Consider the following 17,854-nt stretch of genomic DNA (forward strand, 5'->3'; position numbering starts at 1 on the left):
ATAAAGAGAACATCCTGCATAGAGGACAGCCAGGAACGGGAGTAAGGACTGATGGATAAAGAGTATTGCCTCCATGACTCTATCCAAGACCCAAGGCTGGGCACTGAAAATATTCAAAGCTGGCCAAATTATAGGGCAAGTATTGAATACGTACAAAAAATGGCAAATAAGTTGAAAGAAATATATTTTTATTCAGCATCTTACCCCATAAACTCATTTACCTCTGGAAAGATAGAATAAAAAGCTGTGGAGAGACAGGAGCACTTTGGGTTGTATACCAAATCCCTCACACATCTGTGTCCGTCTCAGTTGCTCCCAATACTGGATAGCATGATCTCAAACACTCACATGCACATTTACTTGCAGAGCTGTGCCAAGCATCCACTGGGTTTCTTTGTTTGTGCCGAAATGCCTCTTCAACTCTAGTTTCTGTCTTCCGAGCTCCAGTACCGTGAGGATTTATTTGTTCTACTGTTACTGATAAGCCTGCAAGCAGAAGATAAGCAATACCTATTTAAATATTCCCAGCTACATAAACCAATAAGGTTAAAAAAATAGTCTGAAATATAAAACTGAGTTTTAAAGTCATTAATTATACTTGGACAGTTTATAATTCTGATGAATAGTTGTCTTTTGTTTTAAGATGGGAAAGAAACCAAATATAAAATCATAAAAGAGCCGCCAAGCCATGCTGATACTCAATCCCCCAAAGAGCCTTATTTTTACTCATTTTAATTTGCAAAGGGACACATCTCACATAATAACTATGGGACAGTAAGATTACATACTGTCCATAAGCTTGGTCTCCACCCACCATCTTAGGCTGTACAGTAAGTGTTTACTGGGCCACTGAGCTCCATCCCTATGAACTGTTCCAATCTGCTATTTGTTGCTGTCACACAACACTACAGCACATCTGGCCTCCTGCATTATCTTCCTGAGAGTAACCACCCCTCTTAACTTTCTTCACTAGAATCTTTTCTCTCATGTGGTCCCTGAATATTGATGTTCCTCAGAGTTCTCTATAATCTCTTTTTCTTCTTAATCTACACCCCCCACAAAATATCAGTGTCTTTTTTTTTGTTCAGCTTCCACTACTGTTACATAATAACTTTCACATCTGCTATCTTAGTCCAAAGATCTTTTGCCTACTGGCCCATATGTCTATCTCCAGATATCCTAAAGGTAGATTAAAAATAACTGGCTTACCAATCTCAACAAAAAATAAACAAACTGTTTGTCCTTATATTTTGCCAATCTAGATCAGTGGTATTGGTGTTCCTTTGGTCATCTAACCAATAAAGTTCCTTCCTTTCATCATACCTCTTCCCCTGAAGCATGTCTCAACTTAATATTGTCTAATTCCACTTCTACTTCATTAAAACCTTGGACTATTACAATAGCTCCCTCTCCCCTGGTAGTGTTATTGAAATAATATTTATGTTACATAAAAATTACCCATTTTAAGCATATAATTAATTTTTTAGCAAATGTACAGAGCTGTGCAATCATCACAGTAACTGAGTTTTAAATGACTGTCCCAGGCAACTGTTATTGTACTGCTTGTTTCCAATGATTTGCCATTTCTGGGCATTTCATATAAAAGGAATCATACAATATATGGTCTTTCATGACTCTCTTCTTTCATTTAGCATAATGCTTTTGAAGTTCAACTATGTCATACTGTGTAACAGTATTTTGTTCCTTTTTATTGCTGGGTACTATGCTACTGTATGGCCACCCGTATTCTGCTTACTCATTCATCAACTGATGGTCATTTGGATTATTTCCAATTTTCAGTTAATATGAATAATGTTCCATGAATATTCATACATAAGTTTTTGTGTAAGCATGTATTTTAATATCTTTTGGAAAGATTCCAAGGAATAGAATCATTGGGTTATATGGTAAATGCATTGTTTAACTTTTTAGAAACTGCCAAACTGTTTTCAAATTTGGCTTTTTTAAGCTTTTTAAATGATCTCTTTTGCCAGGCATGGCACAAACTTGTAATCCCAGCATTTGGGAGGCTGAGACAGGAGGAACTGGGTTCACAGCCAGCCTCAGCTACTTACTTAAGCCCTTTGCAACTCAGGGAGATCCTGTTTCCAAATAAAAAATTAAAAAAAAATAGGGCTGGAGTATTACTCAGAGGTAGAATGTCCCTGAGTTCTACCCCCAGTACCAAATAAAATAAAATAATATCTTTTTTCCTATCCTATGCACTGAGACAACGTCATCTGCCACCAAAGCCAACTGACCAATTCATCCCCCTGCTTGAAATCCTTCAATGACTTCTACTGCCCGTGGCAATGACCCTCAAAATGTAGGGTATATAAAAAAAAAAATCACTTCAATAGTTTAAGTACAGATATTTTGGCTTCAATATTCTCAAAAAACCTAATTAGAATCTTAGAATCATCTAAGATGATATATGTAACAGGTATATACACAAAAAATTTGAAAAAACATTGACTAAAAGTCTAAGCTCCTTTCAAATTGTTAAAAAAAAAAAAAAAAACAAGGCATTGGCCTAGGAACTAAGACAGGACTTTAAGAAAGACATCCTTAATAAGGTGGAAAGAGATGGCCAAAAACAAAAAACAAAAACAAAAAACCCACAAAGCCAAGTGCTTCCGTAACCTATCGAATTAAATGATTGGGGGAGGGCTCTCTAAAGATGTAGAAAAGTTTCTTCGTAATTTTTTGTCCTAGATCCAGGTGACCTCTTCAGCCCTATTTCCCACTGACCTATATATTTCTAGCAATACAAGACAGTTTAATATTCCTCCAAAACACCCAGCAACTTCATACGTTTGGGCCTTTGCACATGCTATCACTTGCAATGTCTCCCCCTCCTTCACTGCCTCCCTTCCCCTGGCCCACTAGAGAGTATGTTTCTACATCCATTCTTCAAACTCTGATGTTGAAGAGTTGGGTTCCCAACTAGGAAATCTCTCCTCTGTGTACTTCAACAACGCAAATAATATACTGTACTTGATTTATTAAAAAATTTCATTAAGAAACACTCTGTAATATGCACTATTACACAAAAGCTTTCATAGAAGGTAAAGTTTTAAAATATCCCTGAGAATTTACACAATGGATTATATGACATATACACAATTAGTTACATTAATTAAATAACAGTTACAATGCTAATGTTTGACAGGAAAAATAAGTTCTAGTATTCTATAGCACAGCAGGCTAAATATATAATGGCATTATATATCTCCAAACAGAAGAGAGGAATCTGAAAGTAATTAGCATAAGTCAAGGAGAGACAGAGACAAAAACATCTCCTTGCACACACATACACATGGCTAGGGTTCCCTGAAACAGAGTAATGGAAATGACAAAATTTATGATGACTGAACATGCTAGTTATCTTGAGTTGTCACTACCCAATGTAAACATGAACTGAAACATCACATGATACCTCACAAATATGTACAAGTACTGTGAGTCAAAAAATAACTTTTTGTGGTACTGGAGATGGAACCCAGGGGCATTCTACTTCTGAACTACACCCTAGCCCTATTTTTTATTCTTTATTTTGAAACAGGGTCTCACTGAGTTGTGGAGGGCCTAAGTAGTAACTGAGGCTGACCAAAAACCAGGATCCTCCTGTCTCAGCCTCCCAAATGCTGGGATTACAAGCATGTGCCACCACACCCAACTCAAAACATAACTTTTTCAAAGAAAATTTAAGTAACCATTATGTCTCAAAATGCCTTATTTTCATAATAGCAGCATCCTGGAAGAAACATCATTCAATAACTCTTGGTGTTAAGAGGAGCAGGTAGACTTTAATAATAACTTTCTACAATTTACCTCTTTTTATTCTTGCTTCCTTAATTTCTTCACAGAGTTTATTAAATTCTGGATCCAATTCAGCTGCAATGATGGCATGTGCAGTGTCCTTCAGGGTACAAGCCCTGTGCCTAATTATTTTATCTGTTAAAGAAGTTGGTATAAATTTATTATAGATACAAGTAAAATAGCATTAACAAAGGATATCATCAAAAAGAATCAAATGAGTATAAACATTTAAATAAAATTTATAAAAAGCATCTTAGTTGAGAAATGATTTGCTGAAATGTTGGTGAAAAATAAATTTAAGCAACACAAATTAATAACACTGAAAAGTTTGAGAAACTTTTAGAACCACAAAGTACTATGCCTATTAAATAAATTGTTACCTCAAACACATATGCTTTTGTTTTAAATTTCTGGAAATAAAAATGTATGATTTGCAATACAAATTTAAGAAGAATTTAGAGAATTTCACTATAGACCCATCCCTAGATACTGAGAGTTCAGAAAAACTTATCCTCTAGTTAAAACTGGTCAAACCGTGTTAGAGAATATGAAATATCCTGAGTAAAAAAGATCTATTAAAAATGTGACCGAAATAGCAAATAAAGAACGACTCTCACTAAGCTCAAGTGTCCAAGATGGTATATAAACTGTAGATGAATGCAAGAAAGCACAAAGTTCTAGGTAAAACACAATAAAAATGGTACTGAAAAAGAGCCTCTGCTCTTCTTTGGGCTCACAGGAAGCCCAAAGGCACTGTTCAGGAACAATACACCATCAATAGCACCCCAAAAAGCTGTGCGACTCGAGAGCTGTGAAAAGGCAAGTAAATACATCAAAGTAACTTATACCAATATTAAGAATTTAAAAAAAACACAGCATCTGCTTTTTCCTCTCTAGTAAAGGACATAAAGGATGGACAAAGATATCTTCTGCTCATAATATTCTGATTAGAAAGTTATAATCACTCATTACAAAAATCTTATCAAAATAAACATATACAACTAAACTGGTTCATGTCCTTCTAAGTTATTTTCTATAAATATTCTATAAATATTAACTCAATAAATACTGACTGTTGACTGTATTAGGAACAGCCAGGTAGTGGCTATACAGTAATATAAACAATAGGCAGGGTTCCACTGTTTTAAGTTTTTCAGACTAGACAGAAAAGGAGTATGAAACAAATAATTCAAATATAAACACGCCCCTAACCAGGCATAGTGGCGCACGCTTGTACTCCCCGCACTTGGGAGGCTGAGACAGGAGGATCGCACGGGTTTGAAGCCAGCCTCAGCTACTTAGTGAGGTTCTCAGCAACTAAGTGAGACCCTGTTTCCAAATAAAAATATAAAATAGGTCTGGGAGTATAGCTTGGAGGTAGAAAGCCCCTGGGTCCAACCCCAGCACCACCAACCAACCAACCAACCAACAAACAAACAAACAAACAAACATGCCCCTCCAAAAGGCGTAACATCAGCTATAAGAAACCTACAGGTTACTGATATGGTAGCCAAATGAGTTCAGGCCTCTCTGAATAGGATATTTAAGCTGGAACAGCTGCTCAAGTGTAGGGAACCCAGAGCAGGTTCAAGCAACACCACGTGAAGAAATCCTGGAGCAAGAAATCCGGAGCATTTAGGAAACTGAAAATGTAGTCCAGATGGTGAGAACACAATCAGCAGGAAGCAAACCGGGACCAGACTTTCTTGAAAGTAGATTTTATCCTATAAGCTATGAAAATTCCTTGAAAAGATGTGTGTAGAAAAGTAACATGAGTAGCTGGGCGTGGTAGCGCACGCTTGTAATCCCAGCATTCAGGAGGCTGAGAGAGGAGGATCATGGTTCGTGGCCAGCCTCAGCTACTTAGTGAGGCCCCTTGCAACTCAGTGAGACCCTGTTTCAAATTAAGAATAAAAAATAGGGCTAGGGGTGTAGCTCAGAGGTAGAATGCCTCTGGGTTTCTACCTGGGTACCTGTGTTTTTTACTCTGGATTTTCTCTGAAGAGAAGTTAAGAATCCCGAGGAGCATACACACGGCTCTTGTTTGGACAGAGAATGCCAATGTGAATGGGGTAATGGCAGTGGTAGTGGTAATGAGGAAGGAAGAGAGTTACAGATTTGGAATGAGCTCTCAATGACAGGACTTGCTAACAGAGTAGATAAAGGGGAAGGTAAGTATCACAGATGATTCCCAAGCTGGGCGTGGTGGCACATACTTGTAATCCCAGCATTTGAGACAGGAGGTTCGCACACAGCCTCAGCTACTACTTAGTGAGGCCCTTTGCAATTCAGTGAGACCCTGTTTCAAAATAAAGAATAAAAAATAGGGCTGGGGGTGTGGCTCAGAGGTAGAATGCCCCTGGGTTTCATCCACAGTACCGCCAAAAAAAAAAAAAAAAGATAATTCCCTAGCTTCTTGCATAAAAAAGGGAAATAAAAGACTATTGTAATAGGTACAAAAAAAAAAAAAAACAGAAAGCAGAAAAAGAAAAAAAAGTTAGAGATTGATTTTAATGAGTTTAGTTTTGGGCATTTCAATTTTGAGATACCTAAAAAATATCCCAATAGAAATACCATGTAGGCAGATGAATACAGGCCTTAATAATTCTCATTACCAAAGAACCACAATACTTTTATAATCTGTACTTATTATTAACATAGCTTCCCTAAGTCTTTTATTAAAAAAAATCTCTTGAGGTATAACAGAACTATAATAAACTGCATAATTAAAATTATATAATTTGATAGTTTTGATATGTTACATCCATAACACCATCGCTATAATCAATATAATGTATACATCCATCATCACAAGTTTCCTTGGGCCCCTTAATTTTATCTCCCATCAGCCATCCCTACACTCCCAGGCAACCACTTATATGCATTCTGTATTACAGATCAATTTATATTTTCTATAATTTTGTGCGTGTGTGAGGATCACTATATGTGTATCATATATGTATAACCACAGAGAATATATTTTTTTCAATATAGATTCTTTCACTCAGAATCACTGCTTCGAGATTTGCCACTATGGTGCATGTATCAGTACTTACTTCTTTTGACTGCTGAGTAGTAATTCATTATATGGCAGTAACACAAATTGTTAACCACTATTCCCAAGCTGATGGGCAAAGGGATAATTCTGGATTTGCCTATTACAAAGACACTATAAAACATCCATGAACAAGTCTTTTTGTGAACTATGCTTTCATATTGGACCAATACTTATAAGTGGGATGGCTAAATCAAATTATAGGCATATATTTAACAGCCCAAGAAACCGCCAAACTTTTTCAAAACGGCTATACCATTATATATGACTACCAGCGATGCATCACAGTTTCAGTTCCTCCACATCTTTTTTTTTTTTCTTTTGCGGGTCTGGGGATGGAACCCTGGGGCATTTGACCTCTGAGCTATACCCCTTGCCCTATTTTTTTTTATTCTTTATTTTGAAACAGGGTTTCGCTAAGTTGCGGAGGGCCTCACTGAGTAGCTGAGGCGGTCAGCGAACCGAGATCCTCCAGTCTCAGCCTCCCGAATGCTGGGATTACAAGTGTGCGCCACCGTGCCTGGCATATTCCTCCACATCTTTGCCAACATTTAACATGGTTAGTTTTTCTAATCTTAAAAAATTCTTACAAGTGCTTACTAGTAACTCATTGTAATTTTAATTTGTATTTGACTAAAGATTAATGAGGCTGAATGTCTTTTCATGTGTTTACCCTTTATCTTCTTTGGTGAACTGTCATCAAATCTGATGCCTCCCTTTTAATTGTTTTATTATTATTAAATTCTGAAATTTCTTTTAATATTCCAGACATAAGCTTTAGCTTTTTATTTAGGTATGTAATCCATTCTGAGTCAACTTTTGTATATAGGTCAAAAGTTAATTTTTTGCCGGGCGTGGTGGCGCACACTTGTAATCCCCGCACTTGGGAGGCAGAGACAGGAGGATCGCGCAGGTTCAAAGCCAGCCGTGCGCGCTGGCTTAGGAGACCCTGTTTCCAAATAAAAATGTAAAAATAGGTCTGGGAGTGTAGCCCGGAGGTAGAAGGGCTTCCAGGGACCCCAGTACCACCAAAAAAAAAAAAAAGTTAATTTTTTTTTCTTTTTTGCATATCGATATCCCATACTTTTCTCTACTGAACTGATGTACCTTTGTCTAGAAGTAACTGAGCTTCTATATATGTATGTTTCAGAATTTTATCCTATTCCACTGATTGTGCAGTCTTTCTGCCAATATTACACTGCCTAGATTAAGATAACTGACATCTCTTGAAATAAGGTGGTATTAAGTCCTCCAACTCTGTTTTTCTCAAAACTGTTTTGACTATTCTTGGTCCTTTGTGTTTACATGTGTGTTAGAATTAGCTTCTCAATTTCTGTGTGTGTGTGTGTGGTACTGAGGGTGGAACCCAGGGGCTTTTATACCTCCAGATTATACTCCCAGACCTATTTTATATTTTATGTGAAAGCAGGGTCTCACTAAGTTGCTGAGAGCCTCACTAAGTAGCTGAGGATTCGATCCTGTGTGATCCTCCTGTCTCAGCCACCCAAGTGCGGGGATTACAAGCATGCGCCACCACGGCCGGCAGCTTCTCAATTTCTATCAATTTCTTCTCAATTCTTGCTGGAATTTTGATCATATGGTATTAAATATATAAATTCAATTTGAAGAAAAATGACATCTTCACAATGTTGAGTCTTCCAATCCATAAGTACAATAATAGCTCTATTTATTTAGGTCTTTTAATTGTTTTCTCAAGCTAGGCATGGTGGTGCACACCTGTAATCCCAGTACTTGGAATGCTGAAGACAGGAAAATCACAGACTCAAGGACAGCCTCAGCATCTTAGCAAGACCCTGTTTAAAAAAAAAAAAAAAAAAAAAAAAGAAGAAAGAAAAAAGAAATTAGGGCTGGGGGAATAGCTCAGAGGTAGAATGTCCTGAGTTCAATCCCAGTACCACCAAAAAATAAACAAACAAAAAACAAAAAAAACCAAACAAGCAAAATAAAACCTCAGCAATATTTTATACTTTTCGGTATATAAAGCCTTGCATATTTTTTAAGCTATATTCATATTCTTTCCCTCATTTTTGTCTCTCGTTCTTATGGTACTGTGGATGGAACCTAGAGGCACTCTACTTCTGAGCTACAGCCCCAGCCCTATTTTATTTTATATTTTGAAACAGAGTCTCACTAGGTTGTGGAGGACTTCATGAAGTTGCCTAGGCTAGCTGTGAACCTGCTGGATGTTAGATTTTGTCAAATGCTTTCCAGCACCCATTGAGACAATCAAATGAATTTTTTAGTCTCTTTAATACAATGAATTACATCCACTGATTTTCAAATGTTAAACCAATCTTTCATTCTTGAGATAAATACTACTTAATTGCAATGCACTATCCCTTTAACATATTGTAGAATCTAAATTATTTTTGTTCAAGTTTAAGAAGGATATTAGTGTGTAGTTTATTTTATTCCTATAATTTTTCTTCCTGATTTTGGTATTACATTAATGTCAACTTTTTTCAATTTACTAGAACAATTTGTGTGCAACTGGTATTATTTCTTCCTTATATGTTTGTTGAAATTAACCAGTGAAGCCAACTGAGTCTAAGGTTTTCTTAGTGGAAAGATTTTAACTATATATTCAACTGTGTTAATAGATAAAGAAACGCACGCTGGGCGTGGTGGCGCACGCTTGTAATCCCCGCGCTTGGGAGGCAGAGACAGGAGGATCGCGCAGGTTGGAAGCCAGCTGCACATTGCTGGCTTAGGAGACCTGTTTCCAAATTTTAAAAAATGTAAAAATAGGTCTGGGAGTGTAGCCCGGAGGTAAAGGGTTACAGGAACCCCAGTACCACCAAATAAATAAATAAATAATAATAATAATAATAAGATAAAGAAACGCTGGGCGTGGTGACGCGTGCTTGTAATCTCCGTGCTTGGAAGGCAGAGACAGGAGAATCGCACAGGTCCGAAGCTGACTTAAGAGACCCTGTTTCCAAATAAAAATATTTAAAAAATAGGTGTCTGGGAGTGAAGCCCAGAGGTAGAAGGGTTTCCAGGAACCCCAGTACCACCAAATAAATAAATAAATAAATAAATAAATAAATAAATAAATAAATTAATTAATTCCAATTGACGGTATCCACTTTTTTCATGAGCTTACTTTCTTTCAAAGAATTTGTACAATTTACTGCTGGGCTTGGTGGCAAATACCTATAATCCTAGTACTTGAGAGGCTAAGACAGAAAGGTTGCAGGTTTGCCAGTCTCAACAACTTAGCAAAACGCTGTTTCAAATCAAAAATTAAAAAGGAGCCTGTCCAGTTTCCTATTTCAATGATTTCTCCTCAGATCTTTTTTTTTTTGTGTGTGTGTGTGTGTGTGTGTGTGTGTGTGTGTGTGTGTGTGGGGTACTGGGGTTCCTGGAAGCCCTTCTACCTCCGGGCTACACTCCCAGACCTATTTTATATTTTTGAAACAGGGTCTCTTACGCCAGCGCAGCTGGCTTCGAACCTGTGCCTCCGCCTCCCAAGCGGGGAGGATCACAAGCGTGCAAAACCATGCCTGGCTCTCCTCAGATCTTTAGTGTTTCATTGGATCTTCTTTTTGGGGGGAGGGGGTAGGCAAGAGCTGTAATTGTTGACTTCGGACAATTTATCTTTTTTTTTTTTTTTTTTTTTTTAATTTGAAAACCGGGTCTCTTAAGCCAGCAAGGCTGGCTTCAAACCTGTGCGATCCTCCTGTCTCCGCCTCCCAAGTACGGGGATTACAAGCGTGCGCCACCATGCCTGGCAGACATTTTATCTTTTCTAAATTTAGATCACAAGACTAAAATTTCCTAAGTACTGCTTTAGCTGCATCCCACAAACATGGATATATTTTTATTTTATTGAGTTCAAAACCTTTTTGTGTGTGGTTCTAGGGATTGAACCCAGGGGCACGCTTACCTCTGACCTACACCCCAGCTCTATTTAATTATTTTGAAACTGGGTCTTGCTAAGTTCTAGAAGGTCTTGTTAAATTGCCGAGGCTAGCTGGCCACTAACCCGCAATATTCCTGTCTCAGTCTCCCACGTACTGGGATTACAGGCATGCCTTACTATACCTGGCTTCAAAAACTTTTTAAATATCTCTTTTGGTACTTTTCTTAACCAAGGGTTATGTAGAAGTTGGTATTTAGTTTCCAATTACATTTTTCAAGATTATCTTTTGTTACTGATTTCTAATTAACTCCACTGTGGTCAAAGGATATATTTTATATAACTTGAATCACTTTATATTTAATGAGACTTGTTTTATGGCCCAGAATATGGTCTATCTTGGTGACCACTTCAATGCACTTGAAATGAATGTGTATATTTTCTGCTACTGGGCAGTGTTCTAGAAATGATCCTAAGTTGGCACATGTTATTACCTAAGTCTTGGTATCTTTACTGATTTTGTAGATCCTATCTCTTTTATTAAGATGGATTTCAATCTCCAGCCTTACTTAAGGCTTCTATATCTTCAATGATTTTCTGTTTACTCACTCATCTACTATGAAGAGAGGGCCAGTGAAATCTCCCAAGTTCAACAACAAATTTCTCTTTCCCTTTGTGGTTTTGTCGGTTTTATTTCATAAATTTGGAAGCTCTATTATCAAAGGCCCCCCAAAATTTAGAATTGTTATGCCTGCTTGATGATTTTGAAATAACTCTTTCCCCAGGTAATATTCTTGGTCTAAAATCTACTTCATTTAATATTTACATAACCATTCCAGCTTTCTTTTGCTTGGTGTAAGCATGATACATCTTTTTACATGCTTTTCTTTTAACTTTTTTTTTTTTGGTGATACTGGGGTTCCTGGAAGCCCTTCTACCTCTGGGCTACACTCCCAGACCTATTTTATACTTTTTAAAATTTTTGGAAACAGGGTCTCTTAAGCCAGCGTGGCTGGCTTCAAATCTGCGCGATCCTCCTGTCTCCGCCTCCCAAGCGTGCGCCACCACACCCAGCTATAACCTTTATTTTTAAAGGTTTTTTGTTGTTATTGTTTGGCAATGGGAATTGAACTCAGAAATATCCTAACTCCAAGCTATACCCCCAGCCCTATTTTATTTTTTATTTTGAAACAGAGTCTCACTACAATCCTGAGTGTCTCACTAAGATGCTGAGACTGGCATTGAACCTGTGATCCTCCTCTCTCAGTCTCCCAAGTACTGGGATTGCAGGCATGTGCCACCACACCTGGCTAATGTGGTTTTCTTAGATGCAGTCTATGCTTATGTCTTGCTTTTATAGCCAATCTAACCTTTATTTGGGATGTGAGACTAGGATTCTGCAATCTTTTTTGTAAAAGGCCAGAGAATAAATATTTTAGGCTTTGTAGGCTATAAGATCTCTTGTGGCAAATACTCAAAGCTGACCTTGTACCACAAAAGCAAACATACTTGGCAGGTAAAGAAATGCAGAAAGCCTCAGCTACTTAGTGAGGCCCTCTGCAGGGGGTGTAGCTTGGAGTTCAAATGCCCCTGGGTTCCACCCCCAGACCCGCAAAAAAAAAAAAAAAAAAAAAAAAAGAAAGAAAGAAAAGGAAAAAGAAATGCATTCTAAAGAATAGCTATTAAAAAGGCAAGAAATAAAAAAAAATCTGCATTCAACAGGAGATAAAGCTTTTCAGTGTGCCTGTTATTATAGTTATTTTCAATTATTCTTAGTTTATGAGCATATTTAAGATTATGTATAGCATAGAATCACTGGTTTAAAGAATATTAAAACTAGAAGTTATGACGATAATTCTGGGTCTGTAATAGCCAGAAAAATACCCTAGATCCCTATAAAGAACAAGTTAAAAGTTGAGAACACACATATGTATATAATTTTGCATGTGGAAGTTCAGAGAATGTTACATAAGAAACCAGACTTAAAACCCTTCCCTCCCCCCCCCCCCCCCCCCCCGTGGTACTGGGGATAGAACCCTTCTACCTCTGGCTACACTCCCAGACCTATTTGTTTATGTTTTTTATTTGGAAACAGGGTCTCTTAAGCCAGCAAAACTGGCTTCGAACCTGCAGGATCCTCCAGTCTCCACCTCCCAAGCATGGGGATTACAAGCGTACACCACCACACCCAGCAAAACCCTTCCTTTTTTTTTTTTTTTTTTTTTTTTTTTGGTGGTACTGGGGTTCCTGGAAGCCCTTCTACCTCCAGGCTACACTCCCAGACCTATTTTTTATACTTTTTTATTTGGAAACAGGGTCTCCTAAGCCAGCGCGCAGGATTACAAGGTGTGCCGCCATGCCAGGCTGGCTTTGAATTTAAAACATCAAACTCCACTCAATTTTACCAAATAATACCTGTGAATTTGCACACATATTATATAGCCTCTCTGAGCCCAATCTCCTTATATGTAATACAAAGACATTAACACACCTATACCTGCCTTCAACAAAAAGGAATAGTATTTATAAAATAGAATTGCTACTTTAAAAAAGTTGTAACTATTTCAATGTATCAATATTTCTTATGTATTTTGGTGAACTTTTATTTTTTAATTCACAAGGAAAAACCCAGATGTGTATTAGCTGATATTTTTCAATAAAAATTGTTTTAAACGATTAATAATATTTTTAAATGAATTTTTGTGGTATGATTTTTCATTACAGATAGTAATGTATATTCCTAATAATCTGCATTATGTAATTATGCCTCCATTATAAATTTTCTTTCTAATCTTAGACCCCTTTAGTTAGTATCTAACAAGAAAACAGTTGATAAAATTTACTCACTGGCCACATTAATTAAGAACGTGCTCCACACAAAAGGCCTATACAGATCCTGTTCTCACTCAGCTTAAAGTCTAAAACAAGGGATAAGAATATATAAACAAATAATTATTCGGAGGGGATAAATAAGTGTCTCCAAAAGTTACAAAATATAAGATTCAAAAATAAATGTGTGACTTATATGTGGAAGAAAATCAGAAAAAAACTTCTATAAATTTAGCATCTAATATTCTTTAGAGGATAATAAATTTTTAAAGATGTGTTCTTAAAAACCATAAACTTTTAAAAGGCATACCTTCCTATATGTAACTTATGTCTCAATAAAATTGATTTTAAAAGAAAAAACTATGTATACTCCCAGTAAAGTCAATAAATACATTTAATAAAGGTACTGGAAAAGGAAGATTGGACCCATTTCAAGGGCACCTCCCGAGCCCCTCTCTCCTCCTTCTACACACTGCCTACAGCACCTTATCCACGCCTAGACACTGATGGCTGCCAACCATGCTATGAGCACTTATCCTAATCTCCAGAAGCAGCACAGGACAACTAGTACTACCATTCAATGTCTTCATTTTACCCAGGTGTATTAATGTAATTCATATCAAAATGTCCAAAATTAAACTTAGCATCCTGCCCCTAAACCTGTTACATCACTGGTTTACTGGGTCAGATTCTTCCATCCAAACCAAAAATTCAGCAATCATTCTAGATTTCTGTCAGCCATTTGAATCAGTTGGTTACAGCCCTCTACACTCAGTGTCTGCAACCAATGCAATTGAATCTCAACAAGTCTCCACCCTTCATTCACTACTCTCCCGATTTCTACTCTAAAACTGATACTAAAGCCGGGTGATGGTTCGAGGACAGCCTCAGCTACTACTTAGTAAGGCCCTTTGCAACTCAGTGAGACTCTATTTCAAAATTAAGAATAAAAAATAGGGCTGGGGATGTAGCTTGGAGGTAGAATACCCCTGGGTTTCCATTCCCAGTATCACAAAAAACATAAAAAAAAAAAAAAACCAAAAAAACACTGATACTGAAGACAAGGGCTGTGTCTTAATCATCTGTAAATCTCTATTTCTAAACACAATTTATACACACAGAATAATTAGATAAGTCAGTGAGTAGAGAAGTGAGTTCCTTTCCCACTACACTGTGGAAGCAATCTACTTTCCAGACATGCTTCCTTTACACCTTCGTATGCTATTTCTCTTGGCCTGGAATACATACTCTTCCCAAATTTGCTCATCCCCAGGTTCTATCTTCTCCATCCTGTGTACTGTGTGAATGTGTGTTTTATTAGGGACTGAACCCAAGGTCATTCTCCCTTGGAGCTAAACCCCCATGCCTTTTTACTTTTTTTGCGGGCCTGGGGATGGAACCTAGAGGCATTTGACCTCCAAGCTACACCCCCTACCCAATTTTTTATTATTTATTTTGAAACAGGGTCTCACTAAATTGCAGAGTGCCTCACTAAGTAGCTGAAGCTGTCTGCAAACCGCGATCCTTCGGATCCTCTGGTCTCAGCCTCCTGAATGCTGGAATTACAAGTGCGTGTCACCACGCCCAGCTTTACTTTTTGTTTTGAAAACAGGGTTTTGCTATTATTGTACTCTGGCCTCAAACCTGTGAAAGTGAGGATGCATTACTATCATCTGCTGCCACCTCAAACATTATTATTTATTATTGCTACCTCTATGCTATCTCATTATCAATTAGCAACCTGCAATTATAATCACTAGAATTAGGTAAGTACATTTGTCATCACTAAAAATGGATTAATTAGTAGATAGTAGAAATTAGAAGCACCCCATTATGTTACCCCTGGGTAACATGAGGCTCTAACTATCTTCTGCATTTCTATCTTTTAATAAACTTCTTTAAATCTTCACCAAGAGTCCGGACTATTGCATGACTGTCCTTAGCTCAGGACAAGAACCCGCAGTTTTTGTGTTTGAGGGGAATTATTCCCAGGGGTCTAACAGAGGCCCCTGGGTACAGTTTCCCAAACCATAACAGTCCAAAAAACTGTAACAATTATGTTATACATAATTCTGATAGGCTGAATCATATCCCTTCAAAGCTAACATGTCAAAGTCCTAATCGTTAGTACTTCAGAATGCGATTATATTTGGAATAGGACTTTCTGAAAAGTTATTATTGGTCCTGATCCAATCTGAGTGTTGTTCTTACAAAAATAAACCTGGACATATCAAGGGTGCCGAAGCACAATGAAAAGGCTATGAAGAGAAAGGGGCCAACTTCAAGTCAGTAAGAGAAGTCCAGGGGGCAGCCAAATTGCTGGCACCTTCACCTTGAACTGAGAGCCTCCAAATTAGCGAAAAAATAAATTCCTGTTGAGGCTGGGTGTGGTGGCACATACTTGTAATCCCTGTACTTGAAAGGCTGAGACAGGAGGATCACACAGGTTTGAAGCCAGCCTCAGTTCGAAGCCTACTTAGTGAGGGTCTTAACAATTTAGTGAGACGCTGTTTCCAAATAAAATATAAAAAATAGGTCTGGGAATATACCCTGGAGGTAGAAAGCCTCTGGGTTCCACGCCCAGTACCACCAAAAAAAAAAAAATCCTCTTGGTCAAGTAATCCGATCTGTCCTATTTTGTTATAGGAACCTTAGCAGACTAATATACTTACATACAGAATAATGCTGGGCATTTAGCAGTATATATTACTAACCTATCAAAATATTGACATGTATTATATCTTTATCTAAAGGGGAAGAAAATATCATAGTCATCTTTGTATTCTAAACATCCAGCTGGGCATGGTGGCACATGCTTGTAATCCCAGCATTTGGGAGGCTGAAACAGGAGTATACAGGTTCGTGTACAGCCTCAGCTACTTAGTGAGGCCCTTTCCAACTCAATGAGAACTTGTTTCAAAATAAAGAATAAAAAATAGGGCTGGGAGTGTGGCTCGGAGGTAGAATGCCCCTGGGTTCCATTCCCAGTACCACACACACACACACAAAATTAAACATCCAGCTGAGTAATGAGGACATGGTATTCATAAGCACTAATAGAAATACAAATAAATTTGGAGGTGCACTAAGAGAAAACCACACAAGGCTCTAGATTAATCTAGAGGCTTTATTCCCATACAATTGGTACAAAGCAGAAAATTGTGAGATGATTAAAAGATTAGGGATGGTGCTGCAACAAAATTAGTCAGCTGATAGAATGTGTAAGAATGGGCTTCAGGACAAAGAAAGGATGCACTGCAAGATTAAAAATGGGGTGCCAAGCCGGGCGTGGTGGCGCACGCTTGTAATCCCCGCGCTTGGGAGGCAGAGACAGGAGGATCACGCAGGTTCGAAGCCAGCCGCGGCGCTGGCTTAGGAGACCCTGTTTCCAAATAAAAAATGTAAAAATAGATCTGGGAGTGTAGCCCGGAGGTAGAAGGGCTTCCAGGAGCCCCAGTACCACCAAAAAATAAATAAAATAAAATAAAATAAAATAAAATAAAATAAAATAAAATAATAAAAATGGGGTGCCGTGGCCGGGCGTGGTGGCGCACGCTTGTAATTGCCCGCGCTTGGGAGGCAGAGACAGGAGGATCAAGTAGGTTCAAAACCAGCTGCGCTGGCCTAAGAGACCTTGTTTCCAAATTTAAAAAAAACATAACATAGGTCTGGGAGTGTAGCCTGGAGGTAAAAGGGTTTCCAGAAGCCCCAGTACCACCAAAAATGAGGTGCAGTCAAATGTAATATTTCATGTAAGACAATAGAGTCAATATCTGACAGTGGCCACATTTGTAACCTAAGAGTTAAACTACTCCTCACTCAATATTTAATTTCTGTCCATGTCATCCTCAAGGGAAAGAATCTGGGTAAACACTTAAAAACATGTACAGCTTTCAAAATGTTGGCTTTGGTGTTCTATGTATATGCTAGTTTGTTCCCAAATGGCCAAGTATTCTGCAAAATAGAACACTGTATGCTTTCAAATACTCATGGGAGCTTGTAAAAGTAATACAACATTCATGTAATTTCCACTTGCTACACAACAGACCCTGAAGTTGTTTTGCTGGTGCCTAACAAGAGGTTTCCTTGCTGGGAAAAAAAACAGGCCTCTTGACTAAAGACAGGAAACATTCTGAACAGTGCTAAAATAATGCTTTTAAATTGCATCATTCTTTGTATGTCTCTAAAAGAGTGAAGAGGGAAAGTTATAACATGTTAACTCCTATAAGATGATTCTTCAATTATACATTATATTCCATAGTTAA

General features: G+C 37.7%; 1 protein-coding gene across 3 annotated transcripts in view; it reads right to left on the reverse strand.

Annotated features, from left to right (window-relative positions):
* Positions 1 to 17,854, reverse strand: part of ATAD2B (ATPase family AAA domain containing 2B) — a gene marked incomplete at both ends in the record, with an annotated part of 143,164 nt that overhangs the window by 10,840 nt on the left and 114,470 nt on the right. For all 3 annotated transcript variants that reach the window (XM_080711476.1, XM_080711475.1, XM_080711474.1), the window contains 2 exons: positions 349 to 486; positions 3,835 to 3,957. In XM_080711476.1, coding sequence (XP_080567602.1) covers positions 349 to 486; positions 3,835 to 3,957 — 261 coding nt within the window. The remainder of the gene's footprint in view (positions 1 to 348; positions 487 to 3,834; positions 3,958 to 17,854) is intronic.

Source organism: Muscardinus avellanarius (assembly GCF_963383645.1).
Source record: "Muscardinus avellanarius genome assembly, chromosome: 15".
Taxonomy (NCBI): domain Eukaryota; kingdom Metazoa; phylum Chordata; class Mammalia; order Rodentia; family Gliridae; genus Muscardinus; species Muscardinus avellanarius.